At 39.4% G+C, this 12,069-nt stretch overlaps 1 protein-coding gene across 1 annotated transcript in view; it reads right to left on the reverse strand.

Annotated features, from left to right (window-relative positions):
- CNTLN (centlein, centrosomal protein) overlaps positions 1-12,069 on the reverse strand; it is a 407,185-nt gene that overhangs the window by 312,571 nt on the left and 82,545 nt on the right. Inside the window, exons 4-6 of the mRNA XM_006864477.1 lie at positions 11,687-11,821; positions 10,914-11,093; positions 4,168-4,301 (exon numbers count right to left, since the gene is read on the reverse strand). Of these exons, the coding sequence (XP_006864539.1) occupies positions 4,168-4,301; positions 10,914-11,093; positions 11,687-11,821 (449 nt within the window). The remainder of the gene's footprint in view (positions 1-4,167; positions 4,302-10,913; positions 11,094-11,686; positions 11,822-12,069) is intronic.

Below are 12,069 nucleotides of genomic sequence, written 5' to 3' on the forward strand. Positions count from 1 at the left end.
AAAGAGGCAGGAAGGGAGGGAGGTAAGGAGGGAGGGAGAGAGAGCACGGCAGGGAGGAAGGGAGGAAGAGAGGCAGGGAGGGAAGGAGGGAGGCAGGAAGAGAGGGAGGGAGAGAGGGAGGAAGGGAGGCAAAGAGGTAGGGAGGGAAGGAGGCAGGGAGGGAGGGAAGGCGGGAGGGAGGGGGGAAGGGAAGCCGCTTCAGTCCAGTAACACTGTCCACCTAAGGTTACAGATCAGCTACCTCTTTTTCATCTGTTATTTTTTACTACAGGCAATAATATTAATAATTAAAAATTCTTAATAAAAGAACTAATATATAAAGTACTTAATATTTATCACACACACCTAGAAAGTATTGATAGAACTCCTGAGTTTCAAAGCCGAGTATATATCAATTTTCTTTTATAGTCTGTGAATAATAAAAACCCTGGGTCTGCAGTCATAGTACCCACCTTTTTATTGAAATTAAGTTAACACTTAGTTCCAGAAATTTATAAACACTGATGCTAACTCTACTTACATGAGACAGTTCTGAATACAGGGTAAGTCAACTTTTCATTATATATTAGACACAACTTTAAATGTATTACAAAGACTATGAACAGGCAAATTAAGCTTTCAAACCAAAGGTCCTTCAAGCACCAAAGCACATTCTAGTCTGCAATCCTAGGAGCCTGACATCCTGGTGGCCCCTGTCCACCTGTTTGAAGGATATGATAGAGCAACAAACACAGAGAAGAAAAAACATCAACAAAGGCAGGTCACCATTCAAAGTCACCCAAAGTGAAACTGAAAAAAGTTAGATATAATTCACAATTAAAACAAAACATTTCACCCATCAAAGCACAGCACATTGAAACATGTATATCAGAAACTGTAAGCAATAAGAAGGCAATTATTTGATATGTATATGGGAAGGAAAGGGTCCATTTTAAATTGCAACAAAACCATGAAAGAACAGGAATAAATTTAACAAGAAATTCTGAAATTTCATACATGGAGACTGAGATCAATAGCAAGGCATCCCGTACTTTCTATTTGGAACAGGAAGACTGAACACCCTGAAGATGTCAATTCTCCTCAAGTTTATCTGTCAATGTGATATTTTAATAAAAACAGAAAACAAGAATTAGGTAATCTCATTCTAAAATTGATATGGAAAAATCAATAAACAATAATCACCAAGAAGTGAGGGAGAATGTGCCAAACAGCATTCACTCTTCCTCATCTCTGTCCTACTCTCGTGTCCAACCACTACAGACTTCACTGCAGCTGTTCCTTCTCCTCCAGCTCTAATTGGCCTGGCCCAGTGGGAGATGGTGAGGAGGAGACATTTGAGAAGAAGTCAGGAAACTCCGTTCCCTGGTGTTCTCTCTGCTGAACTGTAGTGTGGCAGCGGGTGCTCCCAGAGCAACACTGTTCACTGAGACAGAGTACCAGATCCTCTCCTTGCCCTTGTGGACTAGGGATGGTAAAAGCTTGTAACTGATGCTATTATGACTGGTAGTATACTGAACTGAAATGTCTTATTTAGAGACAAGTGATATCTTTATCATACTGAGACATCTAAGTCGTGAACCTTGCATATCCCTCTACTTACTAGACTAAGGTGCACCTGACCCAAGCCATAGTGTTTTCAATAGCCTCATATGGATGCGAAAGCTGGACAGTGAATAAGGAAGATCGTAGAAGAATTGATGCCTTTGAGTTGTGGTGTTGGAGGAGAATACTGAAAGTGCCATGGACTGCCAAAAGAACCAATAGATCTGTTTTGGAAGAAGTGCAGCCAGAGTGCTCCTTGGAGGCCAGGATGGCTAAGCTTCGTCTCTCATACTTTGGACATATTGTCAGGAGGGAACAGTCGCTGGAGAAGGATGTCATGCTGGGTAAGGTGGAGGGTCAGAGAAAAAGAGGAAGACCCCCAACGAGATGGATCAGCCAGGTGGCATCATTGATGGACTCAAGTGTTGCAGCAGTAGTGAGGTTGGCCCAGGATCGGACATTGCTTCATTCTGCTGTGCATGGGGTTGCTATGAGACGGTTCTGACTCGATGGCACCTGACAACAACAACAATTAGACCTTGTATTGCTCTCAGTAATGGTGCATCATTTTCTACATAGGTCTCACATGTCCTTCATTATTTTATCTCCATATTTTAGAGACACTGAAAACTATATTATTTCCTGACCAAAATTATGACTGCCCTGTCTTGACTTTGATTTTTTTTTTTTTTGGTTTGTAGTTGTTAGGTGCCATCAAGTCAAAACTGACTCATAGCCACCCTATGCACAGCAGAACGAAACACTGCCAAGTCCCACGCCAACCTCAGAACTGTTGCTACGCCTGAGCTCATTGTTCCGCCACTGTGCTAATCCATCTCATTGGGGGTCGTCCTCTTTTTTTCTGACTTTCAACACTTTACTGAACATGATTTCCTTCTCCAGGACTGGTTCCTCCTGATAAGTCTGAAGTATGAAAGATGAAGTCTGGACATCTGGTTTCCAAGGAGAATTCTAGCTGTACTTCTTCCAACACAGATCCGTATTCAAAATTGCCTCCCAAGAGAAAAACTCAAATCATTTGACAAAGAAGGCAGGCTGTTCAATTAACTCATCTTCCATGCCATTACCTACCCAGTATATTATAGACTTTATAGCAATAATGAGTAGTATAAAACATATAGCTAGGTCCCTTGGAAGGCAGCAGTGAATGAATGCAATGTTCTTGTTAAAACTAAAGATACTCTGAACACACTCTAACCAATTCTATAAATACCCTGATTCTACCAGGTAACTGTTCCCAGTTTGGTATATATGATTCCTGACAGTTCCAACGAATACATGTATGTACACATTTTTTGTTGTTATTAGATGTCATCTAGTTAGTTCTGACTCAAAACAACCCTACACACAACAGAATGAAACAATGGGGAGTCCTGTGCCATCCTCACAATTGTAGTTAATTTTGAGCTCAATGCTACTATAATCATGTCAATCAATCTCACCAGGGGTGTTCTTTTTTGCTGTCCCTCAACCTTACCAAGCATTATGTCCTTCTTCAGTGACTGGTCTCTCCTCATATCAGTTCAAGTTATGAAAGACAAAGTTATGAGAGACGAAGTCTTATCATCCTGGCTCCTAAGATGCATTCTATATGTACTTCTTCCAACACAGATTTGTTTGTTCTTCTACAATCCTGATGCCATGTTCTTACTTCATAAAATCCGGCTTCTTGGATTATTTCCTCAGCATACAGATTGAATAAGTATTGTGAAGGGATACTCTTCTTTCAGTATTATGGGTTCTTGATATATGCTACCTCTTGAGCTGGTTGAACATCAATAATTTATTTTTGGTACAGTGACTCTGTGTATTCTTTCCTACATCTTTTGATGTTTTCTACATCATTCAAAATTTTGCCCATAGACTCTTTTAACGTCTCAAGTTGGGGGCTTGAATTTTTTTTCAATTCTTTCAGCTTGAGAAATGCTAAGGGTGTTCTTCCCTACTGGTTTTCTAACTCCATGTCTTTGCGTATGTCATTAAAATATCTTACTTTGTTTTCTCAAGCTACTCTAGGCTGTCTTAGTCTGAAAGGTCAGCTAAAACATGTCCACCATAGGTAAGGGAGACTCTGCTGGTACATACAATACCAATGACAGAGTTTCTATCATCACAGCAACACATAAGCCACAACAGTATGACACACTTACAGACAAGTGGTAGCATTAACATCATATAGGTTATATACCCATTGTTGTTGCTAAATACTGTTGAGTCGGTTCTGACTCATAGTAATCCTGTATAGGGTTTCCAAGGTGTGTTTGATGGGTTTGAACCAGAGTTTGAACCACCAACCTTGTGGTTCAAACTGACCTTGAATTCCAGTGCTTATCCTACAGGGCTACACAAGATCTCCTATGTACCCATAAAACACATATTTTCATGGTTTTTGACATGTGGTGCTGCAAAATAAGCAACAGACTGCTAACCACAAGATTACTGGTTCAAAGCCACCACTCAGTCAGTGGAAACTCTGCACAGGGTCAATAAGTCAGAATTGACTCAACAGCACTTAACAACAGCAATATAATAAACATAAGTGATGACATTCTGAATATCTAATGACATTTCTATAATGCCAAATTTAAAACTGAGTATACTTACCTAACCAGGGTAATGTCCATATCTTTCTGGATAAGTTCAGTTTGTTTATTATTCAATTGTAATGACAAGGCATTGTATTTATTCTGTGATACTTCAATTTCTTTCTTTGCTTCAATTAAATTGTCTTCGAAGACCTAAAATTAGAGTACTTATGAGTACTTACATCACAGTCAAACATAATAAACAATCAAATATATTTTAAATAATTCTGCTATGTTTATCTAACTATTCTGTAAATTACATGAAACTGGTAGTATTCTTATTCTTATTTAATTGTTGTTGTATTTAAATTTATAAAAACTACAAAAAACATACTGTTGGTTTGTAACACATAAAAAATACCTGTAAGAATACTAGCACAAAATAGGTGTGGGGGATGAATAAAGTTACACAGTTGTAACATTTCTATCAACCAAAGCACATAACTACTTGTTGCCAAGTCAACTTCAACTCATGGTGAATTCATGTGCTGCAGAGTAGACATGTGATCCATAGGCTGAGACCTTTCTGAAATGGCCAGGCTTTTCATTCAAGGTGCCTTTGGGTAGGTTACAAATGTCAACCTTTTGATTGGTAATCAAGTGCTAAATTGTCTTTGACACCCTGGGATTCGTAAAACATTTATAATTCATTAGAATTAATTTATTATAAATCTAAATTAGATGTTGACACCTTTGTTTTACATTAAACACTATTGTTATGTGCTGTGGAGTCGATTCCGACTCATAGCGACCCTGTACAGGGTTTCCGAGGCTGTAAATCTTTACAGGAGCAGAAAGCCTCATCTTTCTCCTGTAGAACATCTGGTAGTTTCGAACTGCTGACCTTGTGGTTCGCAGCCCGATTCACAACCACTACGCCACCAGAGCTCCTTTAAACACTACTAAACATTTAAAGAAAAATTAATACCAGTTATTCAAATCCTTTCTAAAAATACAGAAGAGGCTTGAACACTATTCAACTCATTCTGTGAGTATATCCTTACTCAGATATCAAAATCAAAGTTCTTATAATACTTGCCTCAACTCAATGGCATATAACAACAACATCATTTAAGAACACATATTTAAGACTCATCACCAAATACTAGCAAAACAAACCCAGTAACAAATACAAAAGATTAAAAACAGTGATTAAGAGGCATATATCCCAGCAATGCCTGACTCGTTTAACATTAACAAAACAATTAATACATTTGTTGTTGTTAAGTGCCATCATGTCTGTTCTAACTAGACTTTCTCTAGGGTTTCCGAGGAGCAGCTGGTGGGTTTGAACTACAGACCTTGTGGTTCGCAGTCCAGTGCTGATCCAAAGCACTACACCAAAAGTCCAATTAATCATTACACCATGTCAAAAGAATAAAAATCAAAGACCATACAGTCATCTCAATGCTATTTTTCATTGAGTGTTGTCAAGTCGGTTCCAACTCATAGTGACTCAGAACAGAGTTTCCAAGGTGCGACTGGTATGTTTAAACAGATGCAGAAAACGTATTGGCCAAATTCCAATACTCTTTCATAACAGAATACTCAATAAACGAGGTATAGAGGTAATTTCTTCAACCTGATAAATCAAGAACATCATACAGGAAGAAAGCAAACAGTCATTAAGAAGACAAGAAATAAGGAAACTGTCAAAATGGATATCAGAAGAAACACTGAAACGTGCTCTCCAGAGTAGAGTTGCTAAACCAAATGCAAGAAATGAGGAGGTACAAGAACTGAACAGAAAATTTCAAAGGTCAGCTTGAGAAGATAAAGTCAAATATTAAAACAAAATGTGCAAAGATCTGGAGTCAAAAAGCCAAAAAGGAAACACATTCAGCATTTCTCAAGCTAGAAGTGAAGACAAAATTAAAGCTTCGAGTTTCATTATTGAGGAATTCTCTGGGCAAATTATTGAATGATGCAGAAAGAATCAAAAGGAGATAGAAGGAATGCAGTCACTTTACCGAAATGAAATGGATGATATTCAACCGTTTCAAAATGTAGCATATGATCAAGAGCCAATGATACTGAAGGAAGAAGTCCAAGGTGCACTGAAGGAAGTGGCAAAGAACAAGGCACCAGGAATTGATGGAATAAAAATTGAATTATTTCAACAAAGCAGCATAGAAGGCACTCACTCATCTATGCCAAGAAATCTGGAAGACAACTATCTGGCCAACTGATTGGAGAGCTGTATCTGTGCCCATTCCAAAGAGAGGTGACTCAACGGAATGCGGAAATCATTGGACAATATCTTTAATATCCCATGCAAGCAAAGTTTTACTAAAGATAATACAGAAACAGCTGCAAGGATACATTGACAGAGACTTTCAGAGGTTCAAGCTGGATTTAGAAGAGGGACATCATTGCTGATGTCCAATGGATCTTGACTGGAAGCAGAGAATACCAAAAAGATGTTTACGTATGCTTTATTGACTACTCAAAGGCTTTTGATTGTGTGGATCATGACAATCTATGAACAGCATTGTGAAGTATGAGCATTTCAGAACACTTAATTGTGCTCATGAGGAATCTGTACATGGACAAAGAGGCAGTTGTCAAACAGAACATGGGAACACTGAATGGTTTAAAATTAAGAAAGGTGTGCAACAGGGTTGTATTCTTTCACCATACTTATTCAACCTGCATGCTGAGGAAATAATCCAAGAAGCTGGGTTATATGAAGAAAAACCTGATATCAGGATTGGAGGAAGACTCTTTAACAACCTGCTATATCAACGGAGAAAAGATTGAAGTTGTCAAGGACTTCATTCTTCTTGGATCAACTATCAACACTCACAGAAGCAGTAAAGAAATCAAATGAGGTATTGCATTAGGCAAATCTACTAAACAAGACCTTTTTTTAAAACGCTGAAAAGCAAAGATGTCAGCTTTAGGATTAAGGTGCTCCTGACACAAGCCATGGTGTATTCAATAATCTCATATGCATGTGAAAGTTGGACAGTAAATAAGGAAGACCATAGAAGAATTGATGCTTTTGAGTTATGGTGTTGGAGGAGAATATTGAAAGTGCCACGGGCTGCCCATAGAACCAACAGGTAAGAAGTGCAGCCAGAGTGCTCCTTAGAGGCCAAGATGGCCAAACTTCATCTCTCATACTTCGGACATATTGTCAGGAGGGACCAGTCACTGGAGAAGGATATCATGTTTGGTAAGGTGGATGGTCTGAGAAAAAGAGGAAGACCGCCAGCAAGATGGATTGGCCAAGCGGCAGCATCAGTGGCCTCAAGTGGGGCAACAATAGTGAGCTTGGCCCAGGATCAGGCAGTGTTTCGTTCCGCTGTGATAAGGTCGCTATGAGTCGGCACCGACTCGATGACACCTAACAACAACAACAAAATATGCAGATGATACAACCTTGCTTGATGAAAGTGAAGAGAACTTAAAATATTTACTGATAAAGATCAAAGACCACAGTCTTCGGTATGGTTTTCATCTCAATGTAAACAAAACAAAAATCCTCACCATTGGACCAATAAACAACCTTCTTATCAACGGAGAAAAACTGAAGCTGTCAAGGACTTCATTCTTCTTGGATCAACTACCAACACTCATGGAAGCAGCCATCAAAAAATCAAACGACGTATTGCATTAGGCAAATTTGCTGCACAAGACCATTTTAAAGTATTGAAGTGCAAAGATGTTGGCTTGAGACCAGCTTGGAGTGGCTAGAAGAACATAAGATACTTCTTGAAAGAAAGCCCTACAGGAAAAATACAAAACAATATAGGCAGACCAACTGTTAATAAAAGAACAAGCAAGTTGCTTGCCCAAGAGACATCAAGGCAAGTGGTCGGTTCACCTCAGTGCAAACCTCCTTCCAAGACTAAGACTCAATGGGAATACATGAGCAGACATGCACTCTGATTGGTGACCACGTTCGTCACCAATAAGGGGAAGTGAAGGGAAAACAGCAATGAAGCTGCAAGCTAAGCCCTACAATGTTCAATAGAAAACTGTGAACCCAGGTGGAGACCTGGTTGGCCAGCAGTGTGGGAAGACCTGGGGACTCTTCGGCCCAGAGTCAGTGACATAGCCACAGAGGACTAGAGTGAAGAGTGACGCATCCAGCTGATAAGAAGAGAGGGCATATGCACAAGAACACCCACACTTGCAGATAGTACCCACTTGACCTGGCTTCAATGACTGGATGACTAGAGCTCAACTAGAAGAAGAAAGAAAAGGAAAAAAAGAGTAATCTGATACAATTTGATGAACTTGACCTACACCTATGGATGCAGTAGCTCAAAAGAGGAAACAAATCTTCACAGCAAGGATCATTCCCACCCACTCCATACACAGAGTAGACAGGGATGGGCAACTTGGACATTGGCTACCCAAAATGGGGCAGGGACTACAAAGGCAAGAAGTGACTGGCTAACAAGCTTTCAAGACGGAACCTAGACCGAGAGGGCATGTAGGAAAGTAGAATCTCCACTGAGTAGTATACAATCTGTCTAGGTGGGGCTGATAAAAAGAAATGCGGATAGGTCTTTTGAGACACAATAGTGAATGATTGTTATCAGGACTGACTGTGGGGGTTGGAATTGTAAAGGTGGACATTTTGTAGCAAAAGGAGGGGAGTGATTGACTATGCAGTCTAAGAGCAGAGGTCCCTGGGACCATCTAGAAAGAAAATCGGGGAGTGGAACCCTACCCAGAGAACAATGATGCCTGAGATGGAGGCAGAGATGATGATGTGTAGAGATGGAGCAGCTGGGAACTTTAGACACAGAGAGGGAGAGGAGCTGTGTGCTGATGACCGGGGGGCAGGCCTGTAGAGTATACCCTTTGGTTGGTTGATGATCCATGGAGGGGATTGTAATCATGGCAATGAAACGATATATGATAGAATGAATGTAATGTTCTCCCATGTAAACTATCACATAATTCACAATAAAACATTTGAGAAAAAAAAAAAAAAGATGTTAGCTTGAGGACTAAGGTGCACCTGACCCAAGACATGGTATTTTCAATAACCTCATATGCATGTGAAAGCTGCACAGTGAATAAGGAAGACCAGAGAACAATTGACGCTTTTGACTATGGTGTTAGAGGAGAATATTGAAAGTGCCATGGGCTGCCAAAACAACCAACAGATCTGTGTTGGAAGAAGTGCAGCCAGCGTGCTCCTTGGAGGCCAGGATGGCGAAACTTTGTCTCTCATACTTAGGACGTACTGTCAGGAGGGACCAGTCGATGAAGAAGGATATGATGTTTGGTAAGGTGGAGGGTCAGAGAAAAAAAGGAAGACCCCCAGCAAGATGGAATGGCAAAGTGGCAGCATCAATGGGCTCAAGCATGACAACTATTGTGAGGTTGGCCCAGATTGGGCAGTGTGTTCATTCTGTTGTGCATAGGGTTGCTATGAGCCAGTACCAACCCGATGTCACCTAACAACAGCAACAAATTGTGTTTAGGAGTCCTGGTGTGGCACTGTAGATAAGTACTGAACCACAATATTGGTTAAAATGCAAGGTGTCTGGTTCAAACTGCTATCCACTCCTCAGAAACCCTTTGGGGTTAGACCCAACTCAACAACACTTAACCAACAACAACAAATATTTGTCTGGGGCCTTTTCAACAAAATCTATGGTTAAAAGAAATCAAAATGTGAGGGAGAATCAATGAACAGAAAATATTCTTAAGATGTAAAAAAAAGCTACAAAAAGTGTTATTTTAAAAAACACTGATTATACAAAACCAAGACTATTATAAAAACTGGTTGTAATTTTTATTTCAAGTAAAAATAAAAATTTACTATGAATAAGGAGCTCTGGTAGCATAGTGGTTACAAATTGGGCTGCGAACCGCAAGGTCAGCAGTTCAAAACTACCAGCTGTTCTGCGGGAGAAAGATGAAGCGTTCTGCTCCCGTAAAGATTAACAGCCTCGGAAACCCTGTGCAGGGTCTCTATGAGTCGGAACTGACTCCACGGCGGCACACAACAACAACAACATACCTAAGAAGTCCTGGTGTGGCGCTATAGAATAAGCATTGGAGAGAAAGGTTGGTTTGAATCGCAAAGTCAAAAGTTCAAATCTATGAGTGGCTTTTTGTAAACCCTACACAGAGTCACTATGAGTCAGAACTGAGTCAACTACACTTAACAACAACAAGAAGTCAGAGATAACAGTGTTTATAAACACTTACATTGTTGTTAAGTGCCATCGAGTGGGTTCCAACTCACAGTGACCCACTATTACCCACATAGGGTTTCCAAGGAACGGCTGGTGAGCAGGAACTGCAGAGCTTGTGGTTCAAACTGAGCTTGCAGTCCAGTGCATTCACCTGCAGCACCACACCAGGACTCCTCTAAACACTTATTAAGTTAGTATTTTTCAAACTATGTTGTTTTTATTACCTTTTATTTTTTAAAGGACCTCGTAAATAATATTAAAATTATACTGCAATGAATTCTATTTATAAATTTCAGTTTAATTTTCAAAACCTATGGTTTTAAATATGCTGTGTTTCAAACCATATTTTATTTCCGCGTGCAATATTCTTTATTTTTTAACGATTACATTTTAGGAAAACTATCTGAAGTCAGTTTCCTGCTTTGCAACATCAATTTTTAAAAAGCTGTGGGTCTTAAGTGAAGGAATATAAATTAATGCTAGTCCCACTGGCAGGTCTGAATATGTAACTTGTTATTTAAAGAAAACACCACATACTACACATCCTAAAAGAAGTTAAATCTAAAACAGAAGCCTGGATTCCATTCTTGGTGCACACCTTTATTTTGGTATCAATGCTGCATTTTTCTTTTCTCCAATGTGCTTCCTGCTTCCTCAGTTTCTCCAGGTCATTTATCAGGTCAGTGCAGTGTGCACTTAACTTCTCATTTTCTTCCTCCAGATTTTTTATCACCAGCCTGGTTTGCTCTTCTTTATTCTGTACACACTCCTTAGTGTCCTGTAGAACAGTACCACAGGGCCGATAAACAAAAAAGCGAAAAAGAAAGGTGAGAACTAATCAGCAAATATAAAGTGAGAAGCGTTACCCTCACAGCAGCTTCTTCTACATTTGATGGCCAAGGTCACCTGTGTACTTTTATTGGCCTCTTTTCATGCAGGTGGATGGGTCATATTTTTTCACTGGATGACAGCTTTGATGAGTACACATTTGCAAAGAGCCCATTAATTGATCAAGCTGCCTTTGATGCTGTCCCCAGCTATTTTTGAGACCCACACAGACATATCCTCCCAGACCTGGGTTTTATCAATTAATAATGCCAGTCCCATCAGAATCTAATTACAAGAAGCCACATATTCACACTCCTACTTTCTGAGCTCCATTTCCATCATTAACTATTTATCTGAAAGTTATAAAGCTTAGAGTCTTAGGCTTTAAAGCATCTTTCTCAGAGTTTTCACATGTGAGAAACCTGTATGGCACAGCAGGGCCTAAGGCAATTTTTTCTGCAAGCTTGTCACTCTCTGTGCCACAAAGCTTAAAGCAGGACTTCAAAGCAGCAGTTCATGAAAACTATGGACAAGTCAACACACCTTAAGTTCATGACTTTTATCTTTAAATTTCTTCTGCAAATTGCTGAATTCGAGCCTTAAGAGAGCATTTTCTTCATCTACTGCAATCTTCTGTTTTACAAGGTCATTTATTTCCTGTTTTAATCCGGATGCTCTCTGTGAACAAAATTAAAAATTATTAGTGAGCTGTTATATCTAAGGGAAAAAAAAATACTATTTTTGAAGGTTTCAGATTTCTTTTGCATGTTAGGATTAATGAGCTTTCATAGTAAGTCTGCCACCACAATTCTCTTCTCTTTGACATACTGATATATGTCCAAGCAAAATATACAAATAAGGTGCTTATTTATTAGTTTAAAATTAAAAGCACAAATACTTGTCAATTTTCAAAAAGCAAACTTTCA

This window comes from Chrysochloris asiatica, unplaced genomic scaffold, assembly GCF_000296735.1.
Source record: "Chrysochloris asiatica unplaced genomic scaffold, ChrAsi1.0 scaffold00065, whole genome shotgun sequence".
Classification (NCBI taxonomy): Eukaryota; Metazoa; Chordata; class Mammalia; order Afrosoricida; family Chrysochloridae; genus Chrysochloris; species Chrysochloris asiatica.